The 17,962-nt window shown below is 32.9% G+C and overlaps 4 protein-coding genes across 5 annotated transcripts in view; 2 read left to right on the top strand and 2 right to left on the bottom strand.

The window, feature by feature from the left end:
- The window catches only part of Hs3st-a (Heparan sulfate 3-O sulfotransferase-A), a 151,728-nt gene extending 149,591 nt beyond the window's left edge, over window positions 1-2,137 (bottom strand). The window contains exon 1 of the mRNA XM_072000236.1: window positions 1,654-2,137. The gene's annotated coding sequence lies outside the window, so the exon portion shown is untranslated. The remainder of the gene's footprint in view (window positions 1-1,653) is intronic.
- A 5,008-nt stretch (window positions 2,138-7,145) lies between these two features.
- On the top strand, window positions 7,146-12,268 carry LOC139985800 (probable protein phosphatase CG10417). Its single transcript, XM_072000532.1, has 6 exons — window positions 7,146-7,391; window positions 8,013-8,292; window positions 8,454-9,219; window positions 9,298-9,466; window positions 9,561-10,016; window positions 10,098-12,268. The coding sequence occupies exons 1-6, from the start codon at window positions 7,281-7,283 to the stop codon at window positions 10,338-10,340; spliced, it is 2,025 nt and encodes a 674-aa protein (XP_071856633.1). The 5' UTR covers window positions 7,146-7,280; the 3' UTR covers window positions 10,341-12,268.
- On the bottom strand, window positions 12,266-13,618 carry Ift20 (intraflagellar transport 20). The gene is made up of 3 exons (XM_072000535.1): window positions 13,483-13,618; window positions 12,684-12,838; window positions 12,266-12,506 (listed from the first exon to the last, which is right to left on the bottom strand). Exons 1-3 carry the CDS (start codon window positions 13,604-13,606, stop codon window positions 12,393-12,395), a joined length of 393 nt encoding a protein of 130 aa, XP_071856636.1. The 5' UTR covers window positions 13,607-13,618; the 3' UTR covers window positions 12,266-12,392.
- Window positions 13,619-13,991: 373 nt separating this feature from the next.
- LOC139985801 (BTB/POZ domain-containing adapter for CUL3-mediated RhoA degradation protein 3) lies at window positions 13,992-17,682 on the top strand. Of its 2 annotated transcripts, XM_072000534.1 has the most exons (5): window positions 13,992-14,154; window positions 14,387-14,699; window positions 14,780-14,978; window positions 15,124-15,274; window positions 17,048-17,682. In XM_072000534.1, exons 1-5 carry the CDS (start codon window positions 13,992-13,994, stop codon window positions 17,053-17,055), a joined length of 834 nt encoding a protein of 277 aa, XP_071856635.1. In that variant the 3' UTR covers window positions 17,056-17,682. The 2 variants fall into 2 exon arrangements, with proteins under 2 accessions (XP_071856635.1, XP_071856634.1); XM_072000533.1 differs by having other exon boundaries at window positions 15,124-17,682.
- Window positions 17,683-17,962: the final 280 nt, after the last annotated feature.

The following is a 17,962-nucleotide window of genomic DNA, read 5'->3' as shown; positions in this document are numbered from 1 at the left end:
ATTCTTTGAGAACATCTTTTACGAAGGACAGAATCGCAGTAGTATAGATTGCTTTTTAAACCGACTCACTTCGATCTCGCTGTGATACGTTCGAACCTATCCTAGAGTCTAAATTAAGCTTGCCACTGTATATAAAAATAAATAAATAGTTCCATATTTTACTATTATTGACTGGTTTATTTTATAAAAAATTTCTATTCCTCTCAACAATGGTGAAGAGTAAGCGAAGTAAAAGTTTCCTTTTAAAAGGATATAGTTACGTCGCAGTAACAAACGACGCAAGTACCAAAATTAGCAAATACAATGTATATTTTGTTAAAAATCTTCGCTTCCCTCGCTTACGTCATTCATTCTATTTTAACTTCTCAATTACCATAGACGTACCATAAACACATAACAGTAGGAACTATTTATTTGTAAAAATAGCTTATTTCCAAGCAAAGGACCAACAGCAACAGGCACGAAGTGACAAATTTCAAATAAATTGGCACACTATGCGTGAGAAACGTTAATCGACCGTAATTCTTCCATGACGAAAAAATATCTTCGATCTAGGATACCGGTTTAGGGTTCGTTACGCACATTTCCTTCGGTGAGATGAGATTTTCGATTTCGTCGATTAAATTGTACGTCTCTAACGATAAATCACCCTGAACATGTTCATCGTTCTAAAAAATACATTCCATCTATCGTTTCAAATATTAAGAAAATTAACTTGGTTAATTATAGGAATTACAAAATAGGACTTTGTGTATAATATGTTAAGAAATAATGGAATATCCTGTTGAAAAAACTTTAATTGATCTATTAACTAACAAGGACCTCATGCTCCGATTTATTTTCTTAGGAATCATATTTTTAATTACGTTCTTGCACTTGTACATATTATCCTTATTTAACTGATTTGCTAACCTTAAAATCCACCTAACTAACATTAACCTACAAAATTTTCTATTCTGTATCCGAAGGAAATTTTAACCAAGAAATGATTCAGATTAAAAAACTGCGAACTTATATTTTACCAACGAATCAAAAAGCAGTACTAACAGCGATCAATCACGTTTACCGTCAAGAAACGGCGAGGAACAAAAAAAAAAAAGCGACGTAAACAAGACAGACACGTAGAACCATCGAAGACATCTACGAACGATACGCAATCATCGTTTTTGCGACCTCGTAGGAATTAGCTGCAAAATGTCGGCAAGAAAAACGATTTAGGCTTGACGTGTTCCTGCGTAACACGATACATGCCCCGAAAGCTGTCACATCGAAGGACAACGTTATACCCGATTGCGAGACATGTACACAAGAGAAACATCGAGGGAAACGATGCAAACCGGCAAACACTCAGCCCAGAATCCTCTTATCCAAACAAAGCAACCGGAGTTGTACACGATGTGTGTACGACGCGACGTGTATACGACGTTAAGCGGTCGAGTGTGTGTGTTGCGGTAATAGTGCGAACTATATCCCGAATTGTGTCTCTCTTTTCTATCTCTATTCGCGTCTCTCGAGGTTGCACACGCCAACGCATCGGGGAAACGGAGAGGAGCAACGATACACAGCTGGCTCCGAACAACGCTTGTCATTTTCTTCGCGAATCTACACTTACATGACTATACGTATATACATATAAGCATTTAACATACACACCTGGTCGGGCCGACTCAAGGTCAGGTCACTAGGCCGCGGACGCACACACAGTGGTTGCTTATCTCTACGAAACTGTAACGGCAGTGACGATAATCCACTCGATGACAGTCGTCATAACCTCTGCTCTCGTTCTTCTTTCATCGATGAATGTATCTTCTACCTGTTCGCATTTGGCCCCGGAGAAACAGCCCACCCACAACAACAACGATCAAAGATCACGAGAGAACGACTCGCCCTTGCACACGACGGATCAGCGCGAACATGCGACGACGCAACGAGAACAACGTTGACACGTCTCGACCGCGTTTCACCGAGAGCACCGACACCAACCGAGTCGAAGGACAAGAACCGTGCTATGCACCTGTGTGTACGTGTGTCAAAACGAGTCGCGTTTTCCTAGAGCGGAGTAGTGACAAGAATCGACCTGACCTCTTCGAGCCTCACCGAAGAACTGGCGGGCTCGTGCGCTCGCACGCACCCGTCATCCCCTCCACGGCTACGCGACACCTATCTGCTCCACCGTAAACCCTCGCTACTTCTTCCCCTACTTTACCTCCCCTCCATCGCACCAGACGCCATCCAGCTACCCCTATACTCTTCCCGCGATTCGTGTACACGAATCGCGGAAGCGCGGAAAATTTAAAGACCAGACTTAATTATAACCCGGACTTGGACAGAAGTCTAGTCTCTCGAGTCGGTTCGTCCGCGTTCCGTGTTCATCGCTTTCCATTTTCTTCTGTCGCGATCAACGCTTCTATGCAACCTAATCGACGGGTATTCATCGGTTAACATCGATAAACTGTTTGCTATTTTATAAATACACTATCGTATCTAGACGTTTTAGTCGATTTTTGATAACTAAATGAGAATCTAAAAATGTAGAAGTTTCCTGAGAATTTATATAATATAGAAATTTCTAAGTATTCGTTATAATATTTGATGGGTGAAATAAATCATTATTTACGTATATCCCTATTTCTCTGCTTATATATATAGTAATGGACAAAATACGATTATAGATTAAATTATTTATTTAAAAACTTACTAAAGTTAAAATTAGATGTAATTCGTTTTGTTTTATACTGATGTTAAAATAGCAAAAACTAAGCAAATATTCAGATACTTGATACGAGTTCCCATTTCGAGTTGTTCATGTGATACGTTTATTACGTTTGAGAGCGCAAGAGCACAGAAAATTGAAAGATGAGGCTTAATTGTATCGTTTGATTCTCGCTAGTTTATTCGTTCTGATCATCGTTTTTCTTATTTACTGACTCCTTGAAACCAGAATAGATTCTTTCGTGACGATACAATGCATTTGATCGCGTTACACGTAGATTGGAATGTGGAACTTTAGATTAACCCGTGAATGCACAATTTATACGGTCAATTTCATTATATATATATATATATTCATATATATATTCCTGATTCTCCAGCGACTACTCTGAGGCATTGATGATATGATTAACTCATGGCGCACAATCGTAGAATAATTGCTTACCACACAACACCTGCGATCTTTACATATTCAAATTTGAATCTATGCGTCGACGGTTTGATAAATAAATCATGAGAGAATAAGTGATGGGGAATCTTTAAATATAAGTACAAATTGTACATTTATCACTGATATAAATCCATTTCTTTCGATAAAAGAAAATACGAATTAAAAATTTCAGAGCGTTAAGAAAGAACATTCAAAAAGCATTTTATTTTTACGGTATAAGATATATTTCCCGGAATGATCAACTGATCTTTTTCGATTGTGCAGTGCAATCATGTGTTTCCACATTTGTTATGTAGATACGGTAGTGCTTGGTTTGGTATGCATTCCTACAATGTTCGTACATGTATACGTGCGGACCCAGATTCCCCGCAGCATACGTGATTATTATCAAATAGGACGTGAAATGCATGTGGCTTCGAGGAAAAAGGAGATTTGATCTGTGCATTCAATTAGTAATTGATTTACGGTTCGTTTCGATAGATCAGCGAAGAATAATCGTGAAAACTAGAAAATCTTCATCTACGTATGTAATTTTATATTTTAACAACGATCCTGATAATTATGATTGTATGTTATAAAAATACAGAATTTTTTTATCAGTAAAAGTAGAAAAATAACATTTTTGTAATGTTACTGTTCAGGAGAATAAGTCGTGTAACGGATATTATTCTAATAAAGTATAACCATTTTACTTTTTTTTTTATATATATCTTTCGTTTTTAATCGCGCTCTTGAATCGAATTGCTTGGGTGAGGACGTATTACATACATACATAAAATTCAGATGAATTTAAAGCAGGATACAATGAAATGAATTCTTTTCTGTATCGAATCCTCCAGGTAAGAACGTACGTTTTATGCAAAACTACGCATAATATTTCGATTAAATTAAAATACGTCATATTCCGGTAAGTTCCATTCAGTTTTGCAACTATTCATTGAATGTATCACGTTTGCACTCTGAGGTAATTGACTTCCCGTGCACGCGATCTTTTTCATTAATAGACAATGTTTGTAATTACGTATTATTCATTCTTCTTCGTCCTTTGTGCAACGCGTACGAAAAGAATTGTAACTATCGCTTTCAAACATCATTTTTCTCATAATTTTGTTTCCTTGTAAGTAAAATATAATTCATCGCTCATATTAATAATATCATTCATAAACATTAAAGTTAATGTCTAAAGCGAAGTATATACATTTTTTATTCGTTATAAATAAATATGTATCAAAAATTCATAATTTTGATAAGAAGGTGTAATCTACGAATCTATAAAAATCTTCAATTCCCTAAAATCCTAAGAATCTTCCACATCTATAAAAGATAGAAAATGTATAGATCTTCGCATTGAACGGATATATCAGAACGTGTTCTTTCGAATTTCATGAATTTTAAACATTCTCCTGTTGTTTTCAACGACCAAGGAAAGTTAGAAGTCAGAACTCAATGATGGTTTGAGGACAGACATCAGAGATACCAGAACGATTTCGAGTAACGTGAGATTGCGTGGCGCTGCTACTTTCGCTGCTGGCGCCTTATTTGCGTAGGTGCGTTTAGGTGAAACAGATATACATATAGAGGAGGGTACAATATACAGCACGACATAGAAGCTAGCCGCGACTTCATTCCTCACGGCCCGGCGCGCCGCGAATCGATAAACGGCGACCATCACGCAACACATAAACCCATCCTCGCTAACCACCCCGACCTCTACGACCGGCTGCACCATTCCCCGGATCGTACGGCATCTGTACGCTACACATCGTGTTATCATTAAAGTAGACAGATCTTTCGGTACATCGGAACTTTCAATAATGACGTAACATCTTCTCTCCATCCTTTTCATTCGTTTACTGATCTCGTTTCTCTTTCATATCTTTTCGCATCTTTCGTCTTTCCGTACCCTAATTTCCAATTATAAACCGATGAAATCGATGAATTTTAGGATAATAGAGATCTTTAATTGTGACAAATACCGATTTTGGTACATCCAACTTGAACGATGATATAGCATTTCCATTCTTCTTCCTACCCTACATTCGCTCACTAATCTCGTTTCTTCACACTCGTATACAATCAATTGGATGCTTCACCCATCTTTTTAGGTGTTCTTTTTCTTTTTACGTGTGTCGATAACCATAGAATCAGCCTGAAAACAAGAGGATTATGTATCTTTCTATGATTTCGATGACTTTTTTTTTAATAGAAAATTGAGAACTTGTGAAATACTTACGTTATAAAACAATCTGTATTTTCGTCCAGTCGCGGGGAGACGGTCGCGTCAACGGGAGTCGTAAATTCCCGCTACGATTGCACGAATCGACACCACGAACAGGGCGATCCCCTTATTTCTTGTGGGAGAATAAAGTGATTGGGTTGGAATATAACTGGACTTCACAGTTATATTATATATGTATTTATTTACACTGGATTACATGTGAACAGACCGTGTTTGGAAAGCGTGGTGATGAACCCGAAGGTTGCTAGACGTGGTAGTTAGAGAGGCGAGAACTTGACTGACATGTTGAGTGTTAGAACCGTAGACTTGACTGTCCGAGGTCTATTAGAACAGCGAACTTGACTGTCCGAAGGATATTAAAACAGTGATTGACCCGTCTCGTACTATTTAGGAAGAAAGCTCGTTGTGGATGTATCCTTGATGAACTAAGAACGCGGATTCGTAGTTCACACTTTTCGGTAGAAAAGTGAAGGTAACGATCCGCGATGCCCATTGGGTATTCCCAATGTTAATGTATTAAATACGAGGGGACAGTCCTCGGCAAATATGACTGGCGTTTGTTTCTGTCCTTGGAAAAAACCCGCTACCTCGCTGGGCAAACCTCCGCTTTCTCCGTAATGAGCGTGCAATAAACCTAAGGACCCATTTAAGGGACCACTCATAAACCGAATATGCGCAAAGAATACAACTTTATTGTTAACAGATGTTGGCTATGGTGGTTCCTTGGGTTTATTGCAGGTCATTGTGACGATGTGCAGGCCTCGGGACGTCCCTGACCATGAGGGACGTCGCAGGTAACGACTCACGCGACGTAACACAATCGTTTCAAAATTCTTTAAGCTAAGAAAAATTATTTGTGTCATACATTTCCTTCTAGCGGAAAAGAATGAACTTAAAAATTTGGAAGAACAGGTATACAAAACGGGGAGAACGTGACAGATTTACTAAAGAGGAAAGCAAATATCTGAGTATCCGGAAACGAGGTTATTCTAGATCGTATGCAATAGCGGCGAATGCGAATCATTATCATTTGCATTCATAATATGTAGTTGCAAGGTACTTAAACATAATCGCTACTTTCAGTAATATACAATGCATACGCGTGTATCTTATTAGGAATATAATAGATAAAACAGATAAAAACGATTATCCACTATATGTAGATCTTAAATTGATAGAATGTGCAAAACATGCTCTTTAACCTTAATTTTGTTACAATGTACAAGCTCAAAAATGTACATTGAAAGTATGCGATTATATAAAATCTGTAAAACAAATAATTCCGCGTATTTCTCTGTTCTATTAGATTTATTTGTTTATTTACTTTATAATGTGGGAGTGTATAATGTACATACCTGTACTTACACACATTACACACATGTGAAACATACACGCTAAACACATACCTGCATACGTGGTTCAAATCCGATCGTGCAACGTCTTCGCGATGTACCTTCATCATTATTTAATGAACAAATTATATTTGTAATCCATATATATTTAATCTTTTTAACAAATATACGAATAATTTTCAAATGAAATAAATAATAAATTACATACAAGCGCAATCCATTATATTAAAAAACTGGAAAAAATACTTTATGATGTTGAAAAAGATACACTTTTACGAAAGAAGGTCGAATAGCATTCTGTAACGAACAAAAATCGTCGAAAGTTTGGCGCGAAAATGAAGTGCGCATGTAAGAAAAGTGGCGGACTAGGTGGAGCTAGCAGCGTAGTGAAAACAGAAACCCAAACCGGTCATGGAGGCTAGTTAACGACTGTGCGCCGCGCTTGTGAATAGTAATTTCACCAGGATATTGTGATATTTACACGGACGACAGAAAATCAACAGAAATATCGCCGGTTTAGACGAAAATGGGTGCATACCTATCAGAACCGATTACGAAAAAAGTATCGAGCGACGAAGCAGGCAAGAATGTCGCATTCGGCGCGAGTTCCATGCAAGGCTGGCGAATTAGTCAAGAGGTAAGCTAAAACCCTCGAGCGGCCAGTGCACCGTTACCCAGTTTCGTTTCGGTCAGAGAACGGTTTGCCGGTTCACCGTTTCACCAGAGTATTACGACATTCATCCTGATCTATCGCAAACGTAATCCATCTATGTGTCGAAGCGCGAAATTCGGTCTATTCGATTCGAGAACGACAAATACTGCGTTGATACTAACATGAGTGCTTCGGCGTTTCGCTTGTGAACAAAACAGTACTGTTGCAAAATTAAGAATATTCATTGTCATGGTTCGAAGCCACTTCCGAAATGAAAGTTTTCACAGCCTATGAACGCTTCACGTGTTTTAGATTAATCTAATTAACTTGTTATTGTTTTTAATATAAATATTAATAACAGTACAATGCTATCATCTGTTTTAGAATTTAGAAATAGATAAATAATATCATTGTTAAACTCACTGTGTCCAGAATAATATTTGTTATCCATGTTAGAATAACTTTCTAGTAGTAACCTTATTTATTAATTAAAATATTAATTTTATATGCACATATGATAGCTCACATGAATCTTTTTAAAAAATTTCCAATTAGTATATATATAAAATATACATTTGGATAAAAAATATAATTATTTGTTTATAGGATGCACATAACTGTTGCATAGATTTTGATGAAAATGTTTCATTATTTGCTGTATATGATGGTCATGGTGGTCATGAAGTAGCAACATACTGTGCACGTAATTTACCAGATTTTATTAAACAAACTGATGCGTACAAGAAAGGAGACATTAGGCAAGCTTTACTTGATGCCTTTCTGGGCTTTGATGCCACACTTGAAAAACCTGAAGTAGTTAGTATCCTTAAAGAACTTGCAGGGACATCTACCTCAGATAAGAAAAAAGATGAGTTGAATGAATCTGGTGCGTTTCTTTTTGTATTCAAACTATATTTTTATATAAATTACATTTTCATAAGTTAAGCCAATAATTATTATATTTCATAATTATTAATTTGTTCCACCTATTTTTTTGTACAAAAATATGTTTAATAAAGTTGTTTTCATACATTACATTGCACATAGATGAAGAAGAAAATGTTAATAATCTGTGTATGGAGGCAACAATGCCATTGGAAGAAGTAATGGCAAAATATCAATCAGAATTGAATCCTAATGTAAAAAATCTAAAAAACGAAAAATGCAGTAAAAGAGTATGTTCTGCGAGCCCTTATTTACGTGGTCGAAGAGGTAAAGAAAAAGCAAGCTCATCATCTGGCGCCGGATGTTCATCATCTTCGTCATCTTGGAATACAAATGAAACCGACGTGAGTAGTTCCAGCCAACCATGTGGGTCGACTTTATCTAATATAACAAAGAGAAATGAATCTGAATGTCCTGGAAACAATGAAGCTGAACAAGTTCTTGATTCAACTACAAGTAATGGAAATACACATGTCTCTGCACCAGTAGGATCAACAGCAGATGTGGAGGCAACAAAAAGTGCAGATATGCCTGATAGCTCTGAAGATGTAAACAAAAAAGTTACAAGTCCTGATAAAATTACATGTACAGAAGAATTAAATGCAAATGAAGTAGAATTAAATGGTGCAGAATCAAAGCGAATTGAAGATGCTGATAGTAGCAAGGGTGGGGGTGATAATGTATCAAGCAGTTCATGTACTCCAGTAGAGAACGGAGATGCAGGACAGCAAGAACGTATAACTAGTACTGGTAGAAGAAGAATTCAACCTATCACTTTATATCATACTCTTCTAAAGAAAGACAACGAAGATTCTGAGGATGATGATGACGATGAAAATGATGAAACATTTGATGGTGTCCCAGAAAGGTAAACAACTTAAATGGATAAACATAATATGATATAAAATTATCCATATATTTTTTCAATTACACTCTTATTATACAGTTTTAGCGATGAAGATGATATAGAAGATATTGATGAAGATGAAAGCGAGGAAGATGAAGACGAAGACGAAGACGAAGACGAAGACGAAGATGAGGATGGAGATGCTAATATCGACGATGATGATGACGATGATGATGATAGTGAAAGTCTTATGATGGATACAGAAGAGGTATGATGATTTTTTTATGAAATATATCCTACTATTTGCTCTATGATATACATATAATTATGTTAAAATAAACATGAATTATTAATTTATACAGCCAGGTTATGATAGTGGATGCACAGCAGTAGTTGCAGTTTTAAAAGGGAATGAATTATATGTAGCAAATGCTGGAGATTCCCGTTGTGTGTTGTGCAGAGATGGTCAAGCTATAGAGCTTAGTCTAGATCACAAACCTGAAGATGAACCTGAAATGGAACGTATAGTAAAAGCTGGTGGGAAAGTGACTGCTGATGGTAGAGTAAATGGTGGCCTTAATTTATCAAGGGCACTTGGGGACCATGCTTATAAACAAAATGTAAACTTATCACCACAAGAGCAAATGATCTCTGCACTTCCTGATGTGAGGCATATCACAATTGAACCAGAAAAAGATGAGTTTATGGTGCTTGCGTGTGATGGTATCTGGAATTTTATGTCGAGTCAAGATGTTGTACAATTTATTCGTACTCGTTTGACACAAAATTACGAAAAATTATCAAAAATATGTGAAGAGGTACAAAATATACTTGATCACTTCTTTCCTTATCATCGCTCAAAATGTATATTATTTATTAATAAAAATGTTTCATTGTAGTTATTTGACCACTGTCTAGCACCTGATACTTGTGGAGATGGTACAGGATGCGACAATATGACTGCTGTAATAGTGCGATTTAAGTCATCGGCTGATGTTGTAACGAATAGCACTGTTGCTGAAGTATGTACTGCTAAAAGGTCACTATCGCCATCTATACCTACAGAAGAAAATAATGATTGTATTGTGCAGGAAGATACAATGAATTCTTGTAAACGTCTTAAGACCGAAGCAACTATGTGAGAAATGTGTTAAATGCTATGAACTGTTACAATCTCTGGAAACAGATGAGTGAATGTGAATTTATGTAAAATTACGTAATTCTATAGAACTGTGAATTTTAAGCAGATACTCAATGGTGATCGATACCAGTTACTTCAAATATCATGTAAAGTATGTTAGTACTGGCTATTGGTGACAGACTGATCAATTGGAGCATATGAGGATGATACTTTACTGCTAATATTTCGACACTTTAGTGCTTAATATGATACAAATAGACAGTGTTCTTTTTCATTTAAATTGAAAACAATTGATTTTCAAAACTGTTTCACTACATCTGTTATTACTGGACAGTGTACTATACGGTCTAACATTTTGATAATGTCATGTACAAAATATAAGACAGTTATATAAACATAATTCTGTACAATTAACAAAATAATAAATATTTCACTTTATAAGTACTTTCTATGGTAATGATAAGGTAGATGATAAGTATAAATAAAATCACTTTAAAATCATTTACTACGTCAAAGCCTTGTAAGATTTTACAAATAATATAAGGTACCATAATGATTAGATTAACAATAAATTTCTCAAGCTAAAAATTTTTTTAATGACTCAATATTTTGTGTATCTTAACTGTTTTATATCCTTATTGATCAGAATTCAATTATGCATCATCTCATTTGCTCCATTAACACGAAATACGGAATATACTCTTTGAGTTTTTAGATAACATCCATAGTAGATATGTAATTGTACATATTTATAAATTAGACTATAGGATTTATATTTGTAATTTAACGTGATACCATTTCTTATTTTTACGAAATAAAGTTTATTTTTGAATCCCTGGGTATAGTGGTTGAATGGATGGGTGTGCGAGTAGTCTTAAAATATGTAAACTGTATTGCATAATAACGCCAATTGCGTACTACGCATTACTAATTTGTGATCTTGTACTAAAAATATTGTTAAAAGAATAATAGTTATGTTATGGAATACTATCTACTTAAACTGTTTAACATATTTTTTAAATATCTGACAGTGTCATACATTCTGTAAGTTTATGACAACATGAAAATAATATTTCTAAAAGAAACAATAAAATTATAAATTAAATTTAAACATACAAACATTTTAAAAATTAATAAGATATGTATCGGAAACAAACTAATTTATCATAAGAAACATGTAAAAAGTGAGGATGAAAAAAATATTTAAATTATTTATATCTTTTTAAGAAATACATACTTTATTTTAATGCCAATTATTGTATCTACATTATGTGCTTACAAGCGTTTCTCATCTTATATGACTAATTAAATTCTTTTTCTGTGTAGTTGCAATACATAAGTAAGAAACATTTTTAACAACTAAACTTTAAAATAGAAACCCAACTTCATAAATTTTTTTTTATCTTACAACCATGGTTTCATTATATCACTATTTCACCATAACGTGAACATACAATACGGACAACGATTGTCTATTCACAAAACATACAAAGTTTATATTCGATAAAATCATATAGATGTTAGATAAATAATTAATATAAATTGATCACCTGCGATGTCTTTAAGATTGCTTCAAGTTTTGTATTGTTATTCATCTTTTGCAACTGCTCACATATAATTGCGGCTATTAATAGGCAGTAATTATATAACAGCATTGTTTACAATTATAACGAAAAAGCAATCGTAATTTTTACGGAAAACAACCATTATCAAAATGATTAGTAGTATATGAATATTAGAGACAGTATGTAGAATGATTCAGAACTGATGTGCCTTTCTGATTCAGGGGTTGGGAACCTTCAGAATATGTGTGTATATTTGATGCCGTCTTATTAAGAAGGGTTTAAACCCCGACACCGTCTTAACTGCAAACTTCGTCATGAACTTATGTATAAATATCTTGTTTCATAATATATGTCACTCTAATTACGTTTAATAGTTTTTATTTATTCTCCTTATTTTGATCAACTTTCGACGTAAAAAAGTACAGACATACGTTCATAATGTACGTAATTGAACTAGGTGTATCGATTCTAATTACAAAATCAACTCTTTAATTCACTGTTAATTGTTCAATAGTTTCTAACTGTTCCATTTCGATCTTTTTTAGGGAATCGTGTTGTATACGAAGTCTCTCAAGTTCCATAGATCTTTCAATAATCTGTGCCTGTAATTTAATATATAAATGTTGTTTCTAAATTGCTTAATAAATTAAACTTATTAAATATACATTTACATAAATTTTACATAGTCATATATAAAGTTAACATTTATTTTATTTTAGAACTTGATTGTTTTCGATAAATAATTGTTATACAATAAACTATTTTAATTTTTAAATGACCTGAATTTGTTGTTTTTGAGCATCCCTTTCTTTCGCAACAGAACGGAGTAAATTCCGAGTTCCAATAGTTTTCATCTTCTCTTTTTCCACCTCATTTGCCAACTGATCTATTATTTGTATAAATTCATCGGAATTCATTTGAAATTCGGTAATTTCTGAGGAATAAAGAACAGTATCGAGTCAAAGAAGAGAACACATGTATAAAATAAATATTTAAAAAATCACATTATAAATTATTTCGTGGTACAATTATGGGTACAAAAGATGTATTTTATATAAAAATTTAGAACATATTATTCTAAATATATGTATCATACATACAATTTAATTATTTTTAGTATTATATATTATTAAATTTAAACATAAGTTACTATAATTATATTCAGTAAGATAAGCTTTGAAAACGAATTGCTTATATAGTAATGGATACGTATTTATATGATAACAATGAGAAAATAAACAACTTCCGTATGTATATATATAACTTAATTTAATAGCTAATGATATACATCAAATTTCAAATTATTATAGTAGCGGTGCTTTTAAAATACTGATCAGAAGCATCCGAAGGCGGCAATACAGATGGCAGTAATTACTCTAGGGAAACATGTAGTACAAGCATTTGTTTTGCACAGAGAGTATACTTAACAATCGCTGGATGTACAAAAAATAAGAAATAACGCGGTAAGTTAATTGAAAAACCTTGTAAAAAATCTTGTTTGTTTAAATCGTATATGTCAAAAGTGTACGTGTATACACATTACTTTGCATAAATTATGATAATTTCGGTAAAACTCACTCGAAACAAAATTTTGACATTCTTCTTTAAGCTTATTCGTCTGATTTGCAACTTCTGGTTCTAATACACGAATTTTGCTTAAATCATCAATATAAATTCCATACTTTACTAAAGGGTCAGCCATTTTCTTAAATAAACAAACGATCGACTCTTAGGTAGCTGCGCCTGCGCGTATCCAGAACTAGTCTTCGTTTCTTCGTACTAGTCACTCGCCAAAATGGGAATACGATAGGGTATAATTTTTGCCGAGTCGTAAGACACGAAAGAGTAGTGAGTCGTGTTTTATTTAATAAGATTTTAATATATAAGATGAAACTAATAAATGCCACATAAAACATCTTTGTGCTGGTTATCGTTTATCGATGCGTTGACACTCAAGAGAAGCAACGCTTTGTTCTTTCTCTGTTATATATTTTACATTTAATATTTAGAAATCGATATATTTTTTCATCAATTTATTTATTAACGTTGATACTTGACGGTCTGATATATTATCATTATCTTCCGTTATGTCCGGAAACCACAAAGCAGGAATTAAATATCCTTCGGAATATGTTAAGCTTAATATCGGCGGTTCTCTACATTACACTACTTTAGGGACACTCCAAAAACATGACACTATGTTACGTGCTATGTTCAGTGGTCGCATGGAAATTCTTACAGATCCCGAAGGTGACATTTTACAATATTGATAAAATTTAATATGATAATGAATTATATTCTGCTCGTGTTATTCTTTTGCAATATCAATTGAAATTCCACGACTTAATAAGAATTCATATTTGAAATCTTCTAATATGGAATAATATTTTCATTTATAAAAATCTCATTTAATATTTTTTTTTTTTTTAGAAATGCAATCATTGTCTTTCATTTACTTAAAACCTATAAATATAATTTACAGGGTGGATATTAATAGACAGGTGCGGGAAACATTTTGGAACAATCTTAAATTTTTTAAGGGACGGTTCAGTTCCATTACCAGAAAGCACTAAAGAAATGGCAGAATTACTTGCAGAAGCAAAATATTATTGCATTAGCGAATTAGCTAAATCTTGTGAACAAGCGCTTCTTCGAAAGGAGAGAGAAGCAGAACCTATTTGTAGAATTCCACTTATTACTTCTCAAAAAGAAGAACAATTACTAATTAGCAGTACTACTAAACCAGTAGTAAAGTTGCTTGTTAATAGGCACAATAACAAATACTCATATACAAGGTGATAATACCTGCTTCCTAGAAATTGCAGTATGCAATGAAACAAAGAATGAATAAATATAAAAAGCCTTGTCTTTACAGTACATCAGATGACAATCTCTTAAAAAACATAGAATTATTCGACAAAATGTCCCTTAGATTTGGTCGTAGAGTACTATTTATTAAAGATGTAATTGGCTCCAGTGAAATTTGCTGTTGGACATTTTATGGTCATGGTCGCAAAGTTGCAGAAGTTTGTTGCCACTCAATTGTCTATACAACTGACAAAAAACACACAAAGGTAATGTTAAATGTATATGTAATAGATTTAATTGTATATATCCTATGTGATTATGAATATAATATGTAATATGATATGTAATGTAAAGTAACATGCCAGAGTTCAATGTAGAAAAAACGATAAATATTTAATTTATAATACATAGGTTGAGTTTCCAGAGGCCAGAATTTATGAAGAAACATTAAATATTTTGCTATATGAACATCGAAATGGTCCTGACCAAGAGTTAATGCAAGCAACTTCATCGCGCGGTGCAGTCAGTGGTGCACCACCTTGTACGTCAGATGAAGAAGAGGGTGAGCGTTCAGGCTTGGCTCGCCTTCGCTCCAACAAACAAAACACCAACTGACCCAACCTTACCCCTTTTACCCCTCCTAATCCAGCGACCCTTAACGTCGTTCGAGTCCTCGCTCTTAAAACGCGAGCCAATTCGAAGTAAGATGTGTGAAAACGGGAACTAAACAAAATTTTATATAACATGCATACATATATAGACATCTACGCATGTACACTTAAATATATATGTATGTATTCTCTCGTACAAAATTGAACGATCAATATGGTTAGACTTGATTATTAGTTGTACCACTAAGTTTACAGTCTTACACTTTCTTATAATCAATATTTATACATCCTAATTATTTCACATATCTGGGATCATTTATAGAACAGAATGACAAATTCGTCTTAGATTTATTTATACATTTATTATATCGTAAGATGTAGAAATATGTGAAAATGTGATATGAATACGTTTTCGTATTTCTTATTTTCAGATCATAAATTTTTAAAAGAACATAAATACGAGTACTGTTTATGTGCCAAATATTCATGTTAGAAGTGAAACAAGAATAAGTCGAAGTTGCCATTCTGTGATCAATGGAATTATTTACTCTTATACTCTATAACAACTTTTAAGCAGTTATTTAAAGTACTAAATTATATAATAAAGTTGCACAACATAGGATTGCATTGTTACCTGTTATAAGTATTATTATTACTATATAATTATATTATTACTATTATGGTTATTACAATTATATTGTGATGATGATGATGATGATTATTATTATTATCATAGCTATAAACTCGACATGTTTATATTTTTTTTTACAGAACAAAATTCTATGTGTCAATAAATTAATAAAATAAAAGATGTGCTTATATGTATTTGCATTTCTCGACTTAAGTTCTACTAAACTGCTTAAAGGATGGTGCGGAGTGAACACTGCCAGTAAAATAATTTTAATGGAGTATATAAATTAGCCTGGTATAATTTAAAAATGAATTCAAATTATAATTGGTTCTTCGATCTTAGAGTTACAAATGTTGGTCCTTCACTATAAACAAGATAAAGACTTTTATAAGCACGTAAGCTTTGTGTTAATTTTCATATATCATTCCAAAATGTGGTACATTTTTCTCATATTAATGCTTTTATTTTGCTTACACTTATAAAAACAAATGTATTATGATTCAACGAATACTGCAAATTAATATCACATATTCTTTTTAACATAATGCAAACTCCTATATTTAATGAAGGGACCATATGTATTCCTATCTCGTACCTACAGTTATTTTGCTGAGGAAAGTATATGAAAATCATTCATTAGTTCTTGAATTATTAAATTCTTGAATCGAAATCTCATTTTATTCTCCCGAATACAAGACGATATATCTAATATATTACAGTAATATAAATATAACAAAATTTTGCAACAAAAAACAATTTAAGTTCCTATAATTTTATGTAAGAAAAATACCGGTATTATAACTAGCGAATGTGGTTCATATTTCATATTTATTATAAATCTCTATAGTTAATAAAATTATGTAACATGTAAATTAAGGTAAATGCAATATATATTATATTAATCAAAACATTATTGCTGCTTGAATTTTTCAACCTCACAGTAGAGCACATTTAATGGCCTCCTTTGGCAGGTAAAACAGACACAAGCTATAACATTTCTTCAAATTACATATTCTCATATATAAAATGAATAGAATTAATTATTCTTAAAAATAAATTAAAAATTGTACTGATTATTTATCTTTTCTTTCAGGAAACTAGTACGTCCCATCAAAATACATAGGGTAGCCATGGTCCGCTTATTAAATCAGCGAAATTCTTAATTTAACCACATTGTACAATCCAGCACCGTTTATTGGTTAATATATATATAAAAAGTTTTGTGTGTGTCTTGTATTCGGGTGAATTGATTACCTATTAAAATTCTCAACATACATAAGCATATACATAATTATATAATTCAATTTATTTGGGAATTTAAAAATTCATCTAAATACCGCTCAAACAAGAAAATACTTTCTTATTCGCACTCCTTGTCTAGGGTTCACATTTACTTATATTTTTAAATTTACATATTGAGAATGTATACACAATTTCACAGATGAGTTTGCAAACTTGACAAAATGTATTAACGGTATAATATTAAATAGTAACAGCATAAAAGGAACAATATTAAATTCTATCTACTAGATGTAAAAATACCCCTAGTATAAGTACATGCACATGTAAATACCATTATTGTTACAAAAGACTAGAAATGATATTATACTTGATAATATTTTATGAAAAATAGATTAAACTATAACTTTTATATAGGTTTAAGTTTATGTGACATTAAGTATAATAATATTCATGTTTCAATAAATTATTCGTGCATCCTCCTATATATGTATACACACACACACACATTCTATATACAGATAACTATGGAAGTCATTATGAAATTAGTGCCAAATCGAAGTATGTTATATGACGATATATGTATTTTGTTTAAATGAAAATTACAACTTTTATTAGATGCACTTTTTTTGTCGGCCAACTGTATGTGAATAAATAAAAATATGTTAGTCATAGAAAAGATAATAATATTTAACATTATGTTATTGGAATGCTATACATGTGAAAATCAGAATTTTTAATAAAATTAATAGTATTTTATAAATGTAAT

This window comes from Bombus fervidus, chromosome 3, assembly GCF_041682495.2.
Source record: "Bombus fervidus isolate BK054 chromosome 3, iyBomFerv1, whole genome shotgun sequence".
NCBI lineage: Eukaryota > Metazoa > Arthropoda > Insecta > Hymenoptera > Apidae > Bombus > Bombus fervidus.
This window is presented reverse-complemented; position numbering and strand designations above follow the sequence as displayed.

Coding starts and splice junctions, on each gene's coding strand:
- Ift20 (XM_072000535.1), bottom strand. CDS start 13,606: ATGGCTGACCCTTTAGTAAAGTATGGAATTTATATTGATGATTTAAGC. Junction 12,839..13,482: donor ATGTCAAAATTTTGTTTCGA/GTGAGTTTTACC, acceptor TTTATTCCTCAG/AAATTACCGAATTTCAAATG. Junction 12,507..12,683: donor CTCAAAAACAACAAATTCAG/GTCATTTAAAAA, acceptor ATTAAATTACAG/GCACAGATTATTGAAAGATC.
- LOC139985800 (XM_072000532.1), top strand. CDS start 7,281: ATGGGTGCATACCTATCAGAACCGATTACGAAAAAAGTATCGAGCGAC. Junction 7,392..8,012: donor GCTGGCGAATTAGTCAAGAG/GTAAGCTAAAAC, acceptor ATTTGTTTATAG/GATGCACATAACTGTTGCAT. Junction 9,467..9,560: donor TTATGATGGATACAGAAGAG/GTATGATGATTT, acceptor TAATTTATACAG/CCAGGTTATGATAGTGGATG.
- LOC139985801 (XM_072000533.1), top strand. CDS start 13,992: ATGTCCGGAAACCACAAAGCAGGAATTAAATATCCTTCGGAATATGTT. Junction 14,700..14,779: donor AACAAATACTCATATACAAG/GTGATAATACCT, acceptor TTGTCTTTACAG/TACATCAGATGACAATCTCT. Junction 14,979..15,123: donor CTGACAAAAAACACACAAAG/GTAATGTTAAAT, acceptor TATAATACATAG/GTTGAGTTTCCAGAGGCCAG.